General features: G+C 36.1%; 1 protein-coding gene across 3 annotated transcripts in view; it reads right to left on the bottom strand.

Moving 5' to 3' along the window:
• Nucleotides 1-23,647, bottom strand: part of LOC126815757 (neogenin) — a 34,131-nt gene extending 10,484 nt beyond the window's left edge. The window contains exons 1-21 of one of the 3 annotated variants that reach the window (XM_050541667.2): nt 23,446-23,647; nt 20,459-20,764; nt 17,468-17,805; nt 17,116-17,266; nt 16,176-16,283; nt 15,058-15,288; nt 14,736-14,894; nt 14,481-14,605; nt 13,533-13,707; nt 12,405-12,550; nt 11,156-11,330; nt 10,055-10,380; nt 9,416-9,557; nt 6,895-6,996; nt 6,472-6,688; nt 6,189-6,275; nt 2,674-3,008; nt 1,993-2,140; nt 1,238-1,339; nt 816-1,010; nt 302-391 (exon numbers count right to left, since the gene is read on the bottom strand). In XM_050541667.2, the coding sequence (XP_050397624.1) occupies nt 6,236-6,275; nt 6,472-6,688; nt 6,895-6,996; nt 9,416-9,557; nt 10,055-10,380; nt 11,156-11,330; nt 12,405-12,550; nt 13,533-13,707; nt 14,481-14,605; nt 14,736-14,894; nt 15,058-15,288; nt 16,176-16,283; nt 17,116-17,266; nt 17,468-17,805; nt 20,459-20,764; nt 23,446-23,500 (2,796 nt within the window). In that variant the 5' untranslated portion in view covers nt 23,501-23,647 and the 3' untranslated portion in view covers nt 302-391; nt 816-1,010; nt 1,238-1,339; ... (1 more) ...; nt 2,674-3,008; nt 6,189-6,235. The remainder of the gene's footprint in view (nt 1-301; nt 392-815; nt 1,011-1,237; nt 1,340-1,992; nt 2,141-2,673; nt 3,009-6,188; nt 6,276-6,471; nt 6,689-6,894; nt 6,997-9,415; nt 9,558-10,054; nt 10,381-11,155; nt 11,331-12,404; nt 12,551-13,532; nt 13,708-14,480; nt 14,606-14,735; nt 14,895-15,057; nt 15,289-16,175; nt 16,284-17,115; nt 17,267-17,467; nt 17,806-20,458; nt 20,765-23,445) is intronic. The other 2 variants (XM_050541666.2, XM_050541665.2) reach the window with 2 other exon arrangements.
• Nucleotides 23,648-24,017: the final 370 nt, after the last annotated feature.

Genomic DNA, 24,017 nt, shown 5'->3' with positions numbered 1-24,017 from the left:
GAGATTATTGAATAGTTAAAGAAGTTTCGTGGAAACCTAATTTGCATATTTGATATGACTTCATCATACTTTCAATGGAAGTCGGTTAGTCCCATATAACTTCCGACTTGTTTATTTCATTGAAAATTTGAAGTGTTATCGAAGTGTGGTAGTGAACCCTTTAGTATATGAAATTTACAGATTTGCTGATACGAACCAACTCTAGTCATTTAGGTTTAAAACACTGACAATAAGTGTCAACGTAACTATTAATCTGTTCACCATTATAATATTGGATAATTATTCTTTATTGATACATTACCTTCTTTGGTTTTGATAAAATCATATGTTGCTGAACTCTCGCCATACTTATTGAAAGCTCGGATACTGATGATATATTCTGTATTCTCACCTGAATGTAAACAAATATCTGATGACCATTACAAATAATATAGATAATTTACTACTATTAGATGTTATTTTGTTCACGAATTTGGATATATTTAATATAAATAAAACGTGTAATATGTTATTTATAAACCATTCCTCAATAAAATGAAGAAAGCTAACGGGAATGAGAGTGACCAAACGCGTTTTACTTCTTTCATACACATATTATACACTTTCATCAATTTCATTAATTATGAAAATGGAAGCGGAATAACTACTTCTCAAATTATTTATTGTTTTCAACTAAAATCGTCGATGTTCTCAAGCGGAGCTAATTGTAGGGGGGCAGCATTGGTATGGAAGATATACATGTACATGTAAATATTGAATACCCAACCATTAAAGTGTTTTAATATAATAACAATAGAGTAGAATAAACAACGTACGTAATTGTTTGATGTCATGTGATAAAGATGTCGAAGGTAAGATTTGACGATTTACTTCTGGTATATATCTGCCATATCCTAATATATAACCATCAATAGAAGCACCTGTATATCTGGGTAATGTCCAGCTGATATGAATAGATCGTTCTGTACTTAGTAACGTTAGACTAGCTGGTCGTTCCGGTGGTAGCTTCTCTGAAACATGGTATGCGTTGAGATTTTTGATTATATTAAGATAAAATAATTTGTAATTAATCTGTGAAAACCAGACGTGAATGTACACTAAACATCTTGAATGTGTGCCTGTGTAAGTATAAACCATTAAAATTAGTCATTTGGAAACATTCTAATTCACTTATTTAACCGAACATATCCACTGAAAGAAATTCAAATCATTCATTTAATGAGAAAAATAAACATACCAACTTCTAGTGTTTTTCCGGAGTGCCACTTGGAGTAAGGACCTGTACCGCGTATCGTCATAGCAGCTACCCTAGCTTTATATTGCATACTGGATTCGAGGCCTGTGTTTAAATAAATACAAATTAAGAAAACAAGTTATACTCGTCGAGACAAACAAACGTGTAAGTCTATATAAACACTTATGAAAATTTTGAGTTCTTTGGACAATAGTTATGTGTGTTTCTCATTTTCAATGATTGTATTCTCTTAAACTGGTTGTCGCCATATAAAAGGACACCACATGGCACAGCAGCCAAGTCTACTTTAAATTATATGCTGGAATTGGTCATACGGATCGGCAACCCTGATTAAATCCACCACATAGAAGGTGGGTCGAAAACGGTTGTAAACCGATTACTACCATAGTTACCACAGGCTCTTTTTTGTTTTATTCATTATTTTTGTGACCAGGAACTGGTCGCTAACCGCTACTCGTCCTGTTCTTGTTCTTCTTCTTGGGGTGACGCTCTTTGAAAACGCCTAAGGCTCCGTCAATTCAAGTCCGATCGACATGAAAATTGGCATGCTTCTTCTTTGCACAATTCTGCATCGATTTGGTGAATTAGATTTTTGGACTTCATCCAACAATATGGACCAGAGTTAGTTCCTGATCGATAGTACGATCGTACTTGTTTTGTTAAAACACACAAACAGTATGCCAGTCTTATTTTCAAAATTTAATACTTAATTAGATTTAAGAACTTTATTAACATACCATAAAACGTATAGTTCTTTCTATTTCCATCTACGGTAAATGTAGCGAGAGGGCGATTAGATTTAAATCTTTTAAATACTAGTTTATACCCGGTTATTCTACCATTCTGTAATGCTTTAGGTGGAACGTCCCATCTTATCCGCATCGCCTGCATAGAAAATGTTCATGATATCATCAAAAGATATTGTTTGGAAAATGTTCATGATATCATCAAAAATTGTATGGAACATTTTATAAATATGATAAAGTATTCTTTAAATAGGGATGTATTATGCAGCAACTATATGGTTTCCAGTCATTTGAATATTGATTTATAAAATGAAATCATAAATAATTATGTGGAAAGGACTGGTGAACTAGCTATCATTTCGCAAACAATCTGTTCTTGCTAACGATGATTCCACTTGTTCGAGCTCTATTTGAAACTATTACAAGGGCGGTCACTGATACCAACTCCTATACCCATTCCTGTGAGGTGCCATACCTCCGCTCACAACCATTATCTGAGTTTTCTGAGAGTTGTGTTGAACATAAAAGTTAGAAAGTAAACGAAATATCAAATTATTAATTATTTAGTCCAAATGACCATACACATAACAACTTCAAATTTTAAACATCACACAACCTTCTATATAAAAAAACGGTCTCTAATACGAAGAAAATACACTAACAAATACACACCGTAGCATTTATTGCTTTCATTTTGATTTTTCTTGGAGGGGCATCTGGTACATCCGATTTAGTTCTAGCAAACAGAACCGTGCTTTCTCCAATTTCACCTTCGTGATAAGGTATAATTTCAAATTTGTATTCTCTGAATTTCCTTAGTTCTTTCACGGTGATGTTGGTCTGTGGTGCTTTCATCCATTGGGATTGCTTATCGTTTTTAAAGCGTCGCCAGTAACGAACGTGGTAATCGGTAGCTTGACCTTTAGTCGGTGTTATCCATGATACAAAAATAGTGGTCGATGAGAGGGGTGTTGCTGATGCACTCTGTACAGGTCCTGGTCGCGTTGCTGCAATAATATAAAGTGGGTTTATTCAATCGCCCTGGAGGTCGGGTGTTCGATCCCTGGCCAAGAAAGTTTATTCAGATTTTCCGGCGTGGTTCTCCCTTGTCAGTGATGCAGGACGGAGGGGCTGACAAGGAAAGTTGTCTAGTCGTTCGGATGGGACGAAAAACCGAGGTCCCGCGTGCACGTAAAAGATCCCTTGGCAGTTGGAATTCGATATAAGAGTAGGCCGTAGTGCCGCTGTCCGGGCAAAATTTCCCTCATAGCACACTGTATGGCGTATGCCCGTCTTCATTAGCCAAGTACGGAGCAAAACGGTAGAACGTTAAACCCCATTTCATTTCATTTCATTTATTCAATCGTATTAAAAGCTAATATTTCCAAACGAATCATTATTCTGAATTAAAACTTCCAAGCAAAGCCTTTGGTCTATTTCAGTACATTTTGGTGTTTAATTTGCATACTTAAAGCCACGTTGGTATGTTACTCTGAATAGACGCATTGCATAAAACTTGCCAATTGTTTTTTTATTGTATATTTGTGACCACACCTCCAACTGTACCTGAGCAATATGGCTCCTTCCCAAACACAGAATTGAACCCAGGAAATGTTCTCAAAAAAGCAACCTGACTTCTGAAATGGTAATTTGTTCTCCATGATTTTCATGTAACTCATACTGCACATGCTGTTCACCGGGATCAGCCCTATAAAATACACCCCATACCTGGTTGAATCATCCACACTACAACGTCAGCAGCATGCCACGATTCACGACAGATCAGAGGAACCAGGCGCTTGGAAGACTCGACGCTGGCCACACTGCCCAAGCCATTGTCAATCACTTCCAGGGTAATGTTCGGTCCATCTACAGGCTTCAGCAACGCTTTCGGGCCACCAACACCACGGATGATCGCCCCCGAATTGTAATCAAGGGTTACCACAAGGCGGCAAGACCGCCATGTTGTGCGACAGCACGTGCAGAATCCCTTCACACAGGCATCTGAGACAGCACGTCAGACAGTGGGAACACACGGAAGACCCATCAGTACCGATACAGTGCGCCGACATCTCACCAGAGATAACATTCATTGCCGTAGACCTTACGGTGGACCGACCATCACCCCTCGCCATCGACATGAACGTCTACAGTGTGCCCAACAACACTAGAACTGGCGACACAGGCAATGGAGAACTGTTCTGTTCACAGATGAGAGTCGGTATTGTGTATCAACTGCAGATGTCATGGAACGAGACTCATGGGGAGGTCCAAGCTTATGGTTTGGGGTTTAATCGGCCTGAACCAGAGAGTGGGTCCTGTGGTGTTCCAAAATCTTGGTCCAGGGTGAGGAGGCGGCATCACAGCAGTACGCTACATCGATCAAGGTCTCAGACCCCACGTCATACTACATTTCGCACGTCATCGAAACAACGTTTTCCAGCATGACAACGCCCGTGCCCACACCGACAGAGTTACTCGGGACTTTTTACAGCGGAACGGTGCCAACGTTATGCACTGGCCAGCCCTTAGTTCGGACTTACCCGATTGAACATCTTTGGGATGAAATTAAGGGGAGACTTAATAACGTTGTACTGAGACCAAACACAGCCAGGCTTTTCTGAGAGTGTGGTTCCAGGTGCCAATGGCGTTCATCAATCGTCTGGTCCACTCTATGTACAGACGCTGCGCTGCTGTTATTGACACTCGTGGTGGACACACCAGATACTGGTGTATAGACTGTGTACAGACTCTAAACCTACTCGTAATGTCTTGGAATTGTGATGAATTAATCACTAATGTGTCAACATACTGTTCACAAAAAATTGCTTTAATCCATTTAGTAAGTCGTTTTCTAGAATGATTTGATTAAAGTGCCTCTCTGATTTTGAAATCGTACTGACGTTGTTTTTTTGGGGTTTTTTTTTTTGCTGTTTAGTATATATACATTTACTAATAAAAACGTTCTGGACATTTCTAATTTTGAATGGCTTCTATTGGTTTAATCTCGCCACCTGTATTTTTCTCAGATAGTAAAGTAATAATAACCCTGATATATTTGTCGTAGAAACCTCCCAGAAAAGTATTTATCGGGTGGTTATTTCCAATAAAAGTATGACAATTTTGGGATAATATATGGAAAGTAGAAACATCCAATCTTACTAGAAAACCTCCCCATGGAGCGCACACAGGACAAAAATGTAATGGTTTCCCTCACCGGCAACGCGACGATTAGGGATGTCTGCTCGAGTGACGCCAAAGGTTGCACGCGAAGATTGTCTGATTTCTCAGTGTTTGTGAGCGTTTGATGTATATTTTGATAAACTAGATGGTAAGCTTACGCGTACAACAGGTTCTGGGATAAAAACCGCGGAAAAAGGCGTGGGCAGTGGATAATCCGAGAATTTAATTAGGCTTCGATACCTATAATAAATGAACAGCGATTAAAGACAACATCGCCTTGTATATGCAATGAATTCTCCTCTTGCTTCGCTCCCGTTGCTAGGTACCGCGTCAGCCAAGTCACGTAAAACAAACCTGACCTCTTTTAATATATATTTTTATAGCAGGGATATTCCCTTGCGAATATAATGTTTTGAGAAGGATTTGAACCAAAATTTCGAAAGATTAATTAGAGAGAGGAAGAGAAATGGGGTTTAACGTCCACTCGACACAAACTAGGTCATTTCGGGACAAACATATGGTTTAATTTTATTTCAATAATTCGCTTGCGCGTAGGGGGAGGAAACCGGAGGACCCGGAGAAAACCCACGAGGTTGGGCAGGCGACCCTACTTCTTGTCACGTACAACCGGGGGTTCGAAACCACGCCAGTCGACTCAATGACAGGCCTTATGATACAGCACGCACGTGCTAACCATTCGGCCATCCAAGCCCCTCCCCCCAGATTAATTAGATTGAATATGTTTTTAGTCCAAATATATCATCAAATCACCCAGTTTTAAGCGGGAATGTATCTACATAACAATTTCTACATTAAATAGTACATATTTTTAATTTTTGAAATATAAGTGAACAATCTAGCTTGATGTTGTTAGAGTGTACTGTTAATGTAAACAATACCCGAAACAAAAAGGGAACAAGAGTACAGTACAGCCCAATTATTTCGAGTTTTACACCTCAAAAAGGCACATTTCATATACGCCCATACGAAAATAAATATCCAACCTTTTGTAGTAGTTCGTAGATAAATCGGAGAACTCTCGCCATAATCATTAAATGACCGTAGAGATATAATATAAGCCGTCCCTGGAACTATAAGAGAAAGTATTATAAGATGTAACGATCTAAATTAAAGATCATCTGGGTTAGTGAATTATATATCAAAATACTGCTTACAAAAAGATGTCTTTGTTAACATGTTCTTATAACACTAGCTAACATTCACGAATACTACCCTTGCAATCCAACAATTGATTTCTTACTCGGCTGAAACACGTCAATTTAATACCTACGGAGACTTGTTATTGTGTGCCTTGTAGCAAATTTGGATACCCGAATTTTCTTAATTTTGGCAGTAGTGTCGTCCTTTGGTCCATACACAATTCTATAACCCTTTAAATCCTTCAGACCCTGTCCTTTACCGACAGGTGACTGCCAGGTAATACGAACTTTCTCGGAGGCTGGAGTAATGAACACGTTGGTTGGTTCTGGAGGTGGTAGCAGTTCTGTTGAGAGATATCAAAAAAGCATAAGATCTATTATCATACACTGGCCCAATGTTTGAATGGTAGAAAGTGGATTGTACATACAATAATGTAATACAAATTTGCATATTAGACATATTTTGTAAACATGCGACATATATTTTCTTTCTCGAAACATACTTCTTCTGTATCAAATTTATTAGAGATATAATATATTATATACAAACCTTGGGCCGATTTCTTTATTTTTATCCACTGAGAGGGAAATTCATCACCCCAAGTCATTAATGTTGCAATTCGTAAAAAGTAGATATCTTGTTTTCCTAAACCTGAAATATAATAGTTTATGGCTATTGCAGCACAAATCTGAAATTTCATCGATTCGGATTCGGATTGGCTGAAATTCATCATCTTTTGGGCAATAACATCCCTCTTAGTTTGTGGTGATTCATTACGAACTAATTCCTTAACATCTTGGGTCCTAATGATCTCAGGGCATGTCTATTGCACAATAACATCTATCTAAATTCGAAATAGGAAGTGTGTATCTCCTAGTTTTTAAATTCAATAATATCTTATTTTAGAAGTTAGGTTGGAATTACTTAACGATGAAGCCAGCTGTTTATGACATTGCACTAGTATAAGATATTCATAAGATGGCCGGCATAAATTTTCGGTAGGTATAGCCAATTCTTACTATATCCACTTTACGGCAAGTTCACACCAATCTGATTAAAATTAATTCAGCTATCTTCACTCAAAGTCGCAAAAACAGACCTCCCGTAAAAACGACTTTGCCAATTATCGAAAACACTATTAATCCCCCCAGACGCCAGTGACGTCACGGTGAATTCGGAATGTTTATTCCTTAAAGATACATTAGTTAAGAGTTTTATAAAGAGTTGGCCATTCTTGCTATAATAATTCAAAAATAGATGATAAAAAAGAAAATGTTCAGTCAAATTACTTTGTTCTGAACGGAATTGTCACTGTTGGAAGTTTGGACTAGAAATAGGCATCAATTGTGTCTGCACTGTGTATGAGTATTGGCGATCGTTTGATTGACAGACGATAACGCCACCCACATATTCTCGTTTATCAAGTAACATGATCAATGGTTATGGTAGCCTCACTTGGCAGGCCTTTCATTACCAGTTTCCGGTAGTGACATCAGCGACTAACGGTAAACGTTAGCTTGTTCCGCCATTTATTGATTTAATTTTAAATGGACGACTGTTTAAATCCAAACTGTATCCAAACCATCCGTGGGTCTACAGAGTTGATTTTGAGCTTGTCGCGTAAATAAAGGTCTAATTAATAATTTCTACAACATCTGAAGCCTAAATAAAGACTTGCAATAGGCAGATTTAGCTCTTGCATAATGTATGTTTAATTGGACCCTCAATAGACACTAGTCAACTGGTGGTGTGTATAGACAGTGATATATTGTACAGACAGTGATATATTGTATAGATAATGTATATACTATGTGTAGTCCCTGTGACGTCACTAGCCAATCAATCGGATTAAGGTCGTAATAGAAAAATTGAAAGCGTTTTGGAGTGCCGGATACTTAAACGTTAATAGCTGAATTAATTTTAATCAGATTGGTGTGAACTTGCCGTAAAGTGGATTTATGCTGTATTCGTTACTCCTCGGTTTTATGGAAAATACGACTAACGAATTGGTAAATAGCGTTCGTAACTATAAAAACTGGTTCGGAAGTCATGATTTCTACTTGAGAACTGGCGTAGCTAAATATACCGAGTTCACGACATATGTCGTAACAATATGGCAGCCAAAGTTACAAAGTTGAACGTTTTGAACGGTAAATTACTATTTTTGTAGTTATTTGTTTGTTGTGGATGTGTATATCTATCTGAATACGTGATTTATAGAATTTTACATATTGGGATACATTTTCCGAACAATGACAAGAAATACATTAAACAGAAAACGAGAAAAATACCCGTCTTTCCATTTTGTACTAACTTGTTCTTGTACCGTACGGCAGTTCGGGTTTTAGGACCGTACGGACTATATCAACACAAATGTTTCAGTAACTGTGGTTTACCGCCCAATCGGCACAAACTAGGTCTTTTCGGGATTAAAGTCCTACGTTTCTTTGAATTTAAAATGTCTACATACCGTAACAATTAATTATGCTAAGCTAATTGACCGTGCCGCTAATCGACAATAGACTTTATCTAATTTTTCACGGCTTAATGTACGATAAATTGTTCTTAGATTGATTATTTAACATTTAATTAAGAAAACTAAACCAAAATAGATATATTCTAGCTTGAATTAAATTGGATTTAAAATAAGCCCATCAAAAGATTGACCAATATTTTAGGGTTACACTGGCTTGTTTTTATCGTGTGCATTAGATGCCGAACGATAATAAATTTTCAATTCATCATATCTTTGTAAATACTGAACCGAACGGATACGTCTTTGGACTGATATTCCTTTTAGCGATTTAAATTTCACAGATTAGGAGTTTTAATAATCCTTGAATGGATAATGACAGCCATGTTGATTTTCCCACTTGTCCAAACACGACAAGTGTGGTATTTACTATTTCCTAGTGGGAAACACGATATTTCCAAGCGGTAACGAATGTAGCAATAGTAACCATTGGCTATACCGAAAAGTAATGTCGGCCATCTTATGTGCACTTGAAAGACAGTGCAACTACTGTTTTTTGTTAAGTATAATGTCTTTATTATATGAATAGGCTATTACCTATAAGGAATTGTTTATTTCTGCTGCCATGGGTGTATAATTTCTCTTCATTAGAACCATTCTCTTTTCTATAGTATATAAAATAGCCTTTTATATACACTCTGTCGATACCGTAGGGGGCTTCCCAATCAAGTCGAATTATCTGAAATAGAACGACTACTTCCATAGATGACAAGTAATTTTAGTTGCATATGTGGGTGTATGGGCGCCTTCACCTTTCTTTCTTTGAGATAGGCGTGAGTATTACGCTCATCGTCAACTTGGCACTAAATACATACAAAATGAAAGTTAACAACCATAATTTGATATTATATAAGAAATGAAGATGAAATGAAATGGTGTGCTACGAGGCTCCACAGCCTACTCTTATTTCGAATTCCAACTGTCAGGGCTTCGTTTACGTCCACGTCAAAGTGTATACGAGACCTCGGATTACCGTCCCATTCGAACGATGGAAAGCCAGGTCGGAATATCCCAAGGCACCTCCTCGGCCAACACAGGGTGCGAACCCGAGACCTTCTGTTTAGAGAGTCACCGCTTAACTCACCGCGTATACCTATATTATATATGTTAACCAAGTACATTATTAAATTTCACATTATTTGTATAAATAGTTCAGGAACGATCTTGTATGCTTACCGAGGTATTTAGGGCAACGGCGGAAACGTTGGCTGGTTGTAGGTTCTTGTTTCGCAGAGTTCTGATTTCTATTCTGCTCGGATCTCCGTGTCCTTTGTTAAAAGCTAACACTTTAATTTTATATAATTTATCCGCTGTGAGATCGCTGATGTGACACGACTGTTCCATAGTATCAATAGATTCCTCTACTCCAGACTCCTTTTTACGATAAATAACTTTGTAAGAGGTAATGGTAAAATTATATTCTGGTCTCGTCCAGGAAACTAGAACTACTGAAGGTGATACAGGAAAGACCTGCAGGTTTAACACTGGTGGTGGAGGCGGAACTGAAAATATTCGAAGAATTGCAAATCATGTGTAGATGTGGGGCGTCACGGGGGAATTATATAAAGGACGACAATGCTATAAGATACCTAGCTACTGCTAGTACATTAGTATAGTATACATATATATTATTGAAAGAATATAATTTTTCTAGCATTGTCTTAAATAATGATAAAATATATTCAATTTCAAGTAATTGAACGCTCATTTTAAAGATCGCGACGTGACTGTATGACGTCCATTGTTTATATCAAGAAAGTGGTTAAAAATGATATATTTGCGAAGCAAGGAGACGTCGATGACGTGGGGTATATGGACAACCAGTTGGTCTAAACATCTGATATTTTCACAGATTGTCATTAGAAAGGCAATGTTTAGTAAATCAGATTGTCGCCGATCTGCTCCGGTAACTCTTAAGTAAAATGCAGATCATCATATAGCTTTCTTAGGGTTTAGAGTATGCACAGAGCATGCAGCACAACAGACTATGCGGCCTATTATGTAGACTGTGCAATATTATTACTTCGTTTCGTTTTATTTTCATTTCGTGTTTAAATTCTGACGGAATTATCCCACGTTACGTAGTGGTGTGATTTGCCGTTCAGATCTGGTGGAAATAATCTCTTTTCGCTGGCTCAAATCGGATGTTCACGTCAATTAAGTGACGTGTGTAAAAGTCCACCGAAGAAGTGAGTTTTACTCAAATTAGAATAGTATTATGGGATAACTAGTACATGTACTCCTATTAACTGGAAGCCAGTCTGCCTAGCTACTTACCTTCAATCTGTAGTTCAGCTTTTCTCCTGGAGAAGTTGACATCATTCTGTGCTAGGCAAGTATAGTTACCACCATCCGCCATGACAATATCCTCTAGACGTAAAACATTATACAAAACCTCCAAAGTACCAACATGTTCATACTCTGATTCGCGTTCAATCCATTCAAATATAGTCTTTTTTTTCCAAAATAAAACAAAAGAAAGTATGAAGGATTAATGCAGTTTCTAGTTGAAATCAACGCGGAGTCTGTATCCCGACATGAGCTATACCATATTCTCAAGACAAGAGTTCAAGTTGAAAACCACCCATGTCTTCACTTATATTGTAAGACCGTTTTTGTCAAAATTTCAATTATCCATAATTTTTTTCTAATTTTTAATTAAATTTAAAATTTTTACCATATATTTCCTTGTAGGTCACGTTTTGTAATAGTTAGGGCGCTACTACCCCTCCCCCCGCCCCAAAAGAAAAAAAAACAAATAAAAAAACCACTCTTGTCGGTAACTAGTAGGAACGCTTTTGTCAAAATTCCAATTATTATGGGTTTTTTTTTATCAAATCATTGAAATTTTGGTCTTGATGCGTAGAATGTAACACCGTGGGAGCTACTGACAACAAACCGCCCTTGTCGGTTCTTATCGGTGATTTTATTAAAACCTAGTGAATGTGCTAACGTTAAAAGTATCAAAAAAAAATGAATTATTAATTGAATTGGGGAAGTTTAATTTACCCTCTCATTTGAAGAATGTGGCTATAATGGTATTATAGTATTCGACGATACCGTTAAGTACACTGTTTATTAAGGTAACAGCAACTGATTACTATACATATGAGAATAGAAATAGAAACGAATAGACGCTAGATTTGAGCTTTTCTTGTGTGGATAGCACACCATAGTATGTAATATTCTTATACAAAAGTAGGCTATAATGATACGTGGGGTGTATTATACAGCCCAAGATATTCAATGGACTCATAGTTTGGGGAGCCGAAAATTATAAGATCAATTTTAAACTCAGTTCCTCGTGTTTCAGTTATTTGCAAATTATTGTTCTTTTTCCCGAAATATTTAATATCAAACAAGTTGACAGAATCTTTAAAACCAGAAGGAAGACTTAGAAAATTCCAGAAAATTCTTCTCTGGTAACTCTACAAATATTGTTTATCTCGTGATTGCAGAGATTTACATCTAGTAAAGAACCACTGTCAGGTTATTCATGAAATGGTCCCCGTGGAATGTTACTCACAGCCCTCTCATCTGTATAGGCTTCCAAACCATCTGGAGTTAACCAAGTTATTGAGGGCAAAGGGACACCACTCGCAGCACATGTCAGATTTACAGACGATTCTATCATAGCAATACCACCTTCAATCTTGGTAAATCTTACTGGGACTGTATAATAAAAATTTTTAAAAAAAACCAGATACAATAACCAACAACAAATGTCTTGAAATGAAACGACTATCACTGACAATTTAACAACGGTTGAGACTAAAAGTAGTGTTAGAGTAGGTATTTTTGATGTAATATAACACAAACAACTTTAAACTGTTGATCTCAAATAAAGTGTCCAGCAAAATGGGAGATAATTACAGCTAGGGGCTTCAGACAACACTAGTGTTACTGGAAACCAATTTCAATATGGCTTCCACTTATCCCGCTTCGATAATTTCCAGAAATTTGATGCCTAAGTGTTTTGTATAAAACCATGGGGTTCTTAAATCTGAATAATGATATTCGGCGACAACATAGCCAACATTTAGAGGAAATTATCTACGACTTTACATGTAAGGATAATGTTCCTGTCCTATCGGGGCTAATGTTAAACAATGGGAAACTGTCACTAGGGAAAAGCGATCGGGGCACAAGTGTTGGATTCGCATCATTTTTAAAGTTGAGAGAATGTTCTAAATTTGTTTGAGGTCAAAACAGTGCCTGGATCACAATTAATCATGTACATGTAATTAGAACAAGCTAATTGATGTAATTAAGCATTGGTTTCAGTTTCAAAAATTAATATATTTTCAAAGCGTAATTGTTTTGCTATTAACCTGGACATCACATTAGGGGCGCAGCTAGACACTAATACTGACGCAATTCTAACAAAACTTGTCGTTCTGACCTCACTCATTGAATCGGCTAAAGAATGGCGGTGGTAGTTGTAGTGAGATCCATTTACGGAAATGTTTGCATGTAAAATCAAGCCACCCTTTATCGTTGAAGTTTTATTTATTATAGTCACTAATATTTTGAAGACATGCTCTATGAATAAGTATATTAAAGTATTAAATGGTACAAAAATGGCATACAATAGTTAATGAATTTGTTCTCTTTGTTGTCAGATAAAGTTTTCTGTTATTGATTGTCCACTTACCATTGACTTGTAAATCTAAAGTAGAGTTGACCGATCCTGCTATATTTTTGGCTAAACACATATATTTACCAGCTTGTCTAGTACTAACATCTTGAAACATGACAGTCATTTCATTAGTTCCCTTTTCTGGCTGACGATTATTGAAACTTTTAATCTCAGAATGTGTCTGGGCAAACTAAAATCCAATAAGATTTTATCCGTTATATGTGACTTGGAATAAATATTATCTATGGACATTTTCATATCGTTGTATATTGATTTAGAGTATTTGATTACAATGATTTTAAATGAGTATAGTCCTGTAAAGTAAATAGACTGTAGTTTTCGTGATATTGTTATATTTATTCTGAATGAGATTAGACGAGACGCTATAATCCCCACATGAGTGGACAATATATTGTAAAATAAATAAGAATGATAATCGATCCGAGTCGGCGATTTAAAAGTATAACTTACTGAACAAATTTAATACAATTAATAGAGCAATAGCTAAATTTAACAAAACATGGTTGAGCCGACTGCTACAGAAGTAACTTATAAATTGCTTCTTTCTTGACGGGCGTGAATTGGCTTAAGGAGTTGTAGGTCGATTGATCTCTGTTAAATTTAAGTGTGAAGTTGTGGGCTTTCATTCCAATACAAGCTTAAAAAACTATATATACACGGGGCGTTCTCCTTCTATTGCAAAGAAATGGAATGCTCAGTTTTTTATTTTTCAAAGCCTAAAGCTTGTTCTCCTAATATCAAATCATACGCTTAAATCGTCGAAATAATGACTAGCCCAGATGTTTACACATCATTTCGATTTAACGTGATTTCTGGAAGTTTGTCCAAAACCCCAAATTAGTTATATAATAAATATGCTCTAGCGGGTAGTTGCACTCCATGAATTGCCGGTAAATATATATATATGTTATTGAATTCTAAACTGTATTCAATGTTACTTACTGCTGTAGAGTTGGTACTATGCCATGATACCCATGGTAAAGGGTCACCAGTAGCTATACATGTTATATTTACTATACCACCTTCTACAGAATCAGAATGGTTAATCTTTACAATCCGTGGTGGAACTAAAACATTAGAAGTAAAACATGGGTTACAAGAAATAAAACTTAACGTGACTAGAAAAAACTTTCCATTTCTATTTATTTTTAAGATTGTTGCATTTCAAAGGAAGTAGGACATTATTCAATTAATTACCCGGTTCTTTTGTTTTCTGTATTATTTCTTCTGAATCATGACTAACGCCTTGTGTATTAAAAGCTGTCACGTTAAAACCATAGTAGGTTGATGGATCAAGATCTTCTATGATTTCTACTGTATTTGGTCCAGTAACCAACTCCTTTTCATCTTTAAGGTCTGCAATATCAATCACAACACTTTACATAATATTATTTGAGTCGAGTGTTGCGTGGATATGTTTTGTCCAGAGTATCAATTTTAACATAGCGAAAAAGTAGAAAAAGATACATATCTAGTCTCAAGGTTTTCTTTTAGTCAAACAGATAACACATGTACATACTGTCGAGATTGGTAACATGTATTGTATAAGCTACAATAGGACAACAGGCTGGCGACGATGGTATATTCCAACTTAGTTTTATACTGGTACTAGACAAAGCTGTGGCATTTAAACCTTCTGGCATCTCAGGATAACCATCATTAGGTGATCTTGCCGTGGTCGTTGTGGGTATAGGTATCGTTTTCTGTTTTTGATCAGCTTGGTTCTTTTTACTTGATTTTCTTCGGCTCCCTGGAAGAATCACTATGCAATTGGCTGATAAAATAACAGACGTAAGCAATTATGGCGGTATATTAGATTCAAAATTTTAACATGCTATCGTCTAATTTCTAACTTCTATTCGTGTAATTTCTAACTTCTATTCATGTAATTTTTAAAATACAGATGTGACGTCATCCTTTGATGTTGGCGTACCATTATTTTCAATAATGTACGGGTAACTTGCCAATCGTACATTATCTATACTAGATGAAATATTGGACTCGTGTGACGTATTTCATTGAAACGCACGTGTGGGATAGTGTCTGTATTTTATGTTGTTTAATGTTCTCGAGCTAAAGACATTGCGTAATATATTGAAATAACACTCGGCTAACGCCTCGTGCAGTATCAATATATTACTTAATGTCTCGCTCTCGAACATTAAACCATACATAGTGGTCCCGATCAGGTGCTCAATCACCAAACTGGGCATGTAGTGTCGACACCAAACGACTTCGTAATGATGGTTGCTACGCAGAAGTGTAAAAGTTCTAAATTTATTGGATGTTCATAAACGTGTACAGCGTCAATGAAGAAGTTTTTCGTCTAAATAATAGAAACAAGATGAAATAGAATTCAAATTAAGACTGAACAAATAAAAATAAAGAAGTTGGATAAAACAAATTACATGAATAGAAGTTAGAAATTACATGAATAGAAGTTAAAAATTACATGAATAGAAGTTAGAGATTAGACGACATCACGTTAGAATTTTGAATCTAATATACCACCATAAGCAATGACGATTGTAATTTAGTAAACGTATATTAATTCAGTGGATCATCCGATTCATTCGCTGTATACTATATTGGAGAGACATGGATTGAATTTCATAGTTCTCGGTTATGCAAGCCTACCTTTCCACTTCAGGGGAATGTCTATTGGTGCCCATTTAGAGTAAGGTCCTGTTCCGTTAACAGTTCTTGCAGCAATTCTTATGCGATATGTCTCACCTCGTCTTAATTCTGAAGTAAAAGAAGCAATGTCCGTATAAAACATAGGCCTACTGTAGTATTATTATAGATTACTAGATAAACTCCCACAATAACAAATACATTATTTGAGAACCCGGTTTCTTACATAAGCTGGCAACCTTTGTTTATTATTATATAGGTGTATTATTGGCTAATGGCTTACTCGAATTTATATTGATATGACACACACTCCTAATAAACATATGGTCACTGATATGTCACTGGGAAAATTTAGAGTGTTTTATATAAATGTCAAAATTGTTTTTAGGGCAGGTCCATATTTGATTAGAGACGTTTCTTTGAATTATGAATGAAATTTAATGATATTTGTGGTAAACAATTTCTTTATGTACATAGCACCTTTGTGTGACCATTTTATGTCCCTTTTAAAGGTGCGTTATTAAAGACCTAAATCTGCCTTTTGCAGGTCTTTCTTTACGCCTTTCAAAATTTTATATAAATTATTAATTAGCCATTTATTAACACGACAAGCCCATAATCAACTCTCTCGGCCATCGGATGGCTCCAATTTTAAGTAAATTAGAATGGTTCGGCCATTCAATGATTTAATTTTAAAAAATCGAGAAGCGAGACTAAGTCTCGAATAACCAGTACCGCGGTTACGATAATAAACAATTAATACACACATCTTGTAAAAACTACAAACAGTAATAACTTAGCTCAGAATAAAGTAATTTGAATGAAATTTTCAAAATATTCATTTTGCATTATCTATTTTTGAACTATTATAGCAAGAACGACCAGCCCTTTATCTAAATCTTACATAATGCATATTTAAGGTAAACAACAGATCAATAATTACCTGTAAGATTATATATCCGTGGTTTATCAGAACTAGTTATAGTACATATATCACCCCTTCTAGCCCCCTTTCTGGTATATTGTAGTTTATAGCTTAATATTGTACCATGTCTCTGTCTTACTGGTGGGGGTAACCAGGTCACTTGTAATACCTGTTGAAATATGATAATACAGAAAACAATTTTCGCACCATCAGCATTTTAATGTATGGTGCCTTTATTTGTCAAGTTTAGTATATTAAAGAGCACAATTTCCTTCTTAGAAGCGCTTTGTATTTCGTAAAAACCCAATATATGACTAGAAAATCGATGTCTGTACATTACAGTTAAAGGTGTATTCATACTTAAACTTACCGAATTTTCTAAAAGCGCAAAAGAAACATTTCGGGGTGCTTGAGCAGGTCGAGCTTGGTATGGACGCGCATATATTTTGTGTGTGCTCTTTTCTACACCGTTTGCTTTTAACGTTACCACACGAAAACTGTACAAGCAATCTGGTATCAAGTCCCTGAAGAGTGAGGAATTCGATTGCTTGGAAACCGCTACTCGACTTTCCCGTGCATCTTCGTCTACTTCTGACCATAATACATAAAATCCAGAGGTTCTGTTTCTTTGGGGAGGTAATTTCCATGTCAGTAATATAGACGTGGATGTCAAAGGAACAGCCTTTAGCTTTGAAGCCGTGCCAGATACTTAAAATAGAAAAATCGAACAAGAAATTTTACAGGCCATGTGCAGTCCTAACAAAGCTTTACAAAAACCTTCAAGGAATGCTATATAGCTGGGTCTTTTCTATGCTCCACATAATCTCTGTCCAAAAATATCTATAATGGAGTGATGTCAGAAATACTGTGATAATATTTATTCAACAGTGGCGTCAATACTTAAAGGTCCCAAATACCTACTAGGAAAGTTGGACGTAAAGTTGCTGTCTTGGCACAATTAAAGTAGCTAAGTCTCTAACTCAATATAATCCAAAATGTTCGACATTGAAAACACGACTTATTTGTCGGTTTAAATCAACATTGATGTTGTGATCTTACCGGGAAAAGATGGCCTTCTGATATCCAATATTTAAGACAAAATAAACATTTTACAATTGGTACACGAATCGTGTACCATATAATGCGTTTCAGCGCTATGTGTAATAAGGGACTCGAAAAACGAGGCTAGGCGTATTCCACAAGTCATGTCAAATTCTTATCTGGAGAGCATGCCCAATAAATGCTATCGGCGTAGACTGGAATAACCAGAAGCTAGAGATTGAAATTCGATTGAGAATACTGGCGTATGTCGCCGAACCTAACTGATTAGAAATTACAGTAAAAACAGAAACGATTGAATGTAAATCAATTTATATACATTCATATTACATTATTGTATGCGTTCCGACCCATTTGTGTCAATTTCTAGGTCCCAAATATTAGCGACTTAGCCCCTTTAAACGATTTAGTTCACCGTGTGTTTTCTTTCCTAAACATAAAACCAGTTGATATCAAGTTCAATTGTGCAATACACCTCTACTTGTTTTGTTAAAAATCACTTTGTTCTCAAGAAAGATGCACCGCTGTGCGTGGAATTCGAAAAGGGATTTTCCCCATGGAGGTAACTGCTATTCCTATGGGTAATAACTATGTGCCATTCTACAATTCAATTTCATTCGTAGGTAGATGATGTAGTACATGCATCATTGAATACCTCTAAGAGTCAGTGATAATATAGGTTTAATTTACTAGTACTCATGCCTCCTTATTCAAGCCCTCTGTCAGAATTGCAAGATTAAAAGGGGCCACGGTGGTTAAGTGAGTAAAAAGCTGGCTCGCTAGCATGTAGGTTCGGGTGCATTGACCAAGAAAGTTCATCCAGATTTTCCGGCGTAGTTCTTCCTTGTCAGTATTGCAGGAAGGAGGGTCTGGCAAGGAGAGCTGTTTAGTCGTTCGGGTGGGACGAAAAATCGAGGTCCCGTGTACACATTGGCGTGCACGTAAAGATCCCTTGAAGTTGGAATTCGATATAAGAGTAGGCCGTAGTGCCGCTGTCCGGGCAAAATTTTCCTCATAGCACACTGTATGGCGTATGTTCGTCTTCATTAGCCCAGTTCGGAGCAGAACAGTAGGACGTTAAACCCCATTTCATTTCATTTGCAAGATAAAAATGGATCTTTCTAGCAATCATTCTAGGTAAGCTAGAGATTAAAGACAACAACGCAATCGACAATTGAGTAACTCATTTGGATATGAAACTCAATACCGACCGAAACCAGAAATCTGATGGCATTCAAACTATACGACAAATATTACCATTTTAAATATCGCGTCGTTAATTTCCGTAAATATGTAATAGTATACCTCAGTCGTCAATATACTTATTTCTCAGTTGACCCACTACACTAGAATGTATACGATTTAAGAGTCTATTACTGACACCCAAAGTGCTGGTACTGAGACTGGTGGTTAAAATCTAACGCCTTCATCAAAGAACTGCCTGTGGGTTCTATCATCACAGATCTATTTCAATAACAATGGTGTTTCTGTGTTTGCCTAGTATTGTAGTATAAGTGATGCTTGTCGTTTCCCTGATAAAACTCAGCCATATTACACTATTTTGTATTTATTGACCTCGACTTTGAATACCCTATTGCAATAGCGTAAACTAATAACCAACAGATATATATTCAACACCGAGAGTATGTCAAAGGACTTGTGAGTCAGTCTTTTCAATAGAAATTCATCACATAAATACTTCTAATATGTAAATACAGTATGTGTAAAATTTATAAACATAATGGAGCTTTAACGGAAGCAACCTCTTTATGGAGGAAATAAGTTTTAATGGTAGTTTGAGTAGCAAACATTAGTAGTGTTGTATTAATATAATTTCTGTATTCAGTCTGTCAGCACAAAAGATTTGTTGTGGTCCCCCTGGACGTACTATTAGAAAAGTGACAGCCGCAATATTTCAAGAATATATTCCTATAATTGACAGGTTAGAATCACAACATTGAGCGTCGGAGAATCTATTATGCGCACCCCAGAGGCAGTGTGCAATAGTGGGGTTTTATATAACTCACATTTGAACATTATTTATTTCGCATTCAACTTTGGAGCTCCTAAACCAACACGTACACGTCATAATACTGCACTGATAGACAGTTGCGCATAAAGATGTTTACCTTAAAGCTCTAAATAATTTAGTACTTTATCAACAATTACCGAGTGTGTTATTAAGTTTCGAGATTTAATTGACCGGTTAGATCAGGATTTTAATCAAGTCCAGGCAACTACACTTTTTACAAAGTTTTTTTTAATGCATCCTTGTATTAAATTATTCTTTATATTTACTTACCTTGTTTCAGGGTTTTATTTAATGCTGTCAAACTCCACGAACTAACTCTGTCACGACCCTTGCCTTCCTGGGCCCGCACGGAAAATTGATAAGTTGTATTTGGCTTCAATTCCTCTATAACTATACTCTTATCTTTGGTATTTATAGTTTTATACACCTTCCCTTTACGTGTTTTAGAGTACCTCACTTTATATATTAAATTTGAAACAAGTTTATGATTATTGGGATCTTTCCACTGTACTTTTATTGCAGTAGGAGATATAACTTTTGTTTTCAGTCTGCGGGGTTTCGATAAACGACTTCCGTCTGGAATAGATATAAGATCAAGTTAGTTCTATACCAAATAAAAACAATATACATGTACCCGAAATGGATAGCTGGCAAATTTAACAAACCGATTGTTGAATTTGTATTTGAAAACGGCATCGGATAAGCCACACAAATTACAAGATTCGTGGCAGTCATAAGAACACCATGGGTGACACTTTTCTCTTAAAATATTATCTTATAAATAAAATGGGGTTATCGTCATACTTTTTTTGCATGATCCGGGCTAATGAAGACGGACATAGGCCTACACCATGTAGTATGCTATGAGGAATATTTTTCCCGGACAACGACGCTTACTTTTATCTCTTTCCAACTGTCAAGGGTTCTTTTATGTGCATGTCAACGTGTATACGTTCGTTGCCAGGGCCCTGTTTCTCGAAATCTTAACTAAAGATAAAATCCAAATTTTAGTAGATACTTCAATTTTGATTGGCTAAGCACTAAAATCAAATCTAATTTTATCCAATCAAATTACTAAAATTTGGATTTTATCTTAGTTAAAATTTCGTGAAACAGGCCCCTGGTCCCCTATTTTTCACCACTGAAAAGGGCAAACCACACCAGAAAATACCAAAGGAACTTTCTCCGTCAACACGAGGAGACTATAAAATATGTTATATTAAAACACAAACCTAACCGAAACTCCTCTTGGCGATGACCACGCCAGTCTCCGTTTTTAGATATAAAAGGTTAAAGAATATTATTCAATAGCTATTTCTGTTCTTTGATCCTATTTTGTTTATTGCTGTTATGGGATTGTTTTCTTACTGTTATACTAATCACCACTCGTTCTCAATAAGATCAGTTTGTATATAAATGTTGCACAATAGTTTTTAAAACTTGACTCAAAAGAATTATAGCCGTATCGATACTGGCATTGCTGTTTAATGCTAAAACCTCCAATAATCAAGTGTAGTTTTAAATGACTTCGAATAGAATGTAGCTTTCTCTTTAAAAAAAACAGATGTCAAAAACCTTTTTTTTTTCATTTCGCTTTTTCAACAAAAAAAAAACTCAAAAAAAGGAAAGAAAGATGGAGATAACTAAAAATTTATAACTTTAATTACAAAAGAGTCAAAAATAATAATCGAACAATAGTATAAATTTAAATCAGTGGTTCTCAACCTTTTTTTCTAACGGCACACCTTGGAACACATGAAAAAATAGCGGCACACCTGGCTAAATATATTGAAAAATTTTTGAATTTTGCAAAATAAAAACATGGCAAGTCATAGACGGCATACAACCGTAAACACATTCAAGTCAAAGACACATAGAATGACTCAAACTGAATAAAGAAAAACACAGCTATGAACTTACCAGTAGACACCAGTGAATACTCAACTGGGGTTACGTGGTTTTACCCATTTTCTTAGTGTACCGTTCAAAATTTCGCGGCACACTGGTTGAGAATCACTGATTTAAATGTGCATTGTTTTTGGTAGGGGGGGGGGGGTGTTCTTCTGTTTTCTCTATCATCGTCTTACAATTTTTTTCTAGGAGGTAATCAAATTTCCATTTAAAAAAAATTCCGTGATCATCTATTCCGACTTAATCTCACAGATTATGTACTTTGTGATTCAGTCGTCTGCTATTTTGAGCAACATCAATGTTTTGGTTTTTGCACCTTAACTTCAGGATACAACATTTCTGTTTTTGGTTGTTTTGTATCTATTTTTTCTTCTTCATCTTCATAATAAAAAAATGTTTTTAGTAGTTCAATGTTTGATTTGTTGCTAGGAATATCTGCCACTAATTCTGGTGACAAGAACGGGGTCTTTCTCTGCTAAATCTTTTGACTGTATTCATGCAGCTGGAAGATCCTGAACGTGTGACCCCTGGTATATGTACCCAGTGAGATCCGGGATATTTATTTGTGTATTCTTACATTGTATGGCATTCTGGCAATCACGGGTACCTGTACTGGTATACTTAGTTTAATACATTCTCTTGTTACGAAAGGAAGTTTGAACAATAGTCGATAGTACCGCAGTTTGAACAATAATCGATATTACCGAAGTATGAACAACAGTCGATAGTACCGCAGTTCTGGCAATAAATAGTATCGCAGTTTGAACCATAGTAGATGGTGTCGCAGTTTGACAAATAGCCGATATTACCACAATTTGAACAACAGTCGATAGTGACACAGTTTGAACAACAGTCGATAGTAGGTCCTACCTGTCAAAAATGTCTTTACAATAAATCTTACAATGATCCATGATGTCAGTATGAAATTCGGTGGATTACCCGTTTCCATTTCCTTCTAATTTAAGGGTTTAATAAATATATTTTGTAATTATTGTTGGGTTTTTTTATCCAGGGATTAGGGTTTTCTTTTTCATATTTAAAGTGTATATTATTTATGTACCAAACATAAAAATGACAAGTTAAAGGTGCATTATGCCAGAGCTCAATCTGCCTATTGCAGGTCTTACGAATTATTATTTCGACATCTATTCACACGAAGAGTCTATAATCTAGAACATCGGATGGTTGAGATATTGAACAGATTATACTATCCACGCCATCTAATCGGTTAAAATGGACGTCACTCATTAAAATGACTGACAATCAAGACTTTGTTTATGATCATGGCGTTGGGGGGGGGGGTGCATTGTGTATGAGTATAAAAATAATATAATATGAAATCTTACCGACACACAACAATATTAAACATACAATAAATAGTTGGTAGATATGTAAATCCATCACCCGTACTTTTCCGTCAGTAAATAGATATATTAGCTGCCTATTAAATTATAACGGTTATTCCTGCACAACTCATAAACTTCGTGTCCAAAAACGTATCTTACTGATTAAAGAACAGTTCTAGTATTGCTGTGAAGTAACTGGGAAGCTGTATATATCCTGCAATTTGAAATGTCTAAAAGGTTACTAGGACAATCGGAAACGAGGTGGAAACTGTGTGTTTACAAGGAGCACTTGAAATCCATTCAGTATTACGATAAAGGAGCCAGTCGATGTAAATAAGTTGTGAAAGAGAACTAACCAAGCTAACAGACTATGATATAAGTGTTAATGGTAAGACAACAAAAGATGGCAGATATGAGCATGTTTATAAGATAATTACTTATCGCTGAAGATAACCATCTATATAGATATACGAGTTATAATTAAAGATGGAAGATGCGTGCATTTTAATTCTTGTAACAATATAAATCCGAACAAAGTACGCTCAAAATGGTATCCCATTTTACAACAAGTG

Source organism: Patella vulgata, chromosome 3, assembly GCF_932274485.2.
Source record: "Patella vulgata chromosome 3, xgPatVulg1.2, whole genome shotgun sequence".
Taxonomy (NCBI): Eukaryota; Metazoa; Mollusca; class Gastropoda; family Patellidae; genus Patella; species Patella vulgata.
This window is presented reverse-complemented; position numbering and strand designations above follow the sequence as displayed.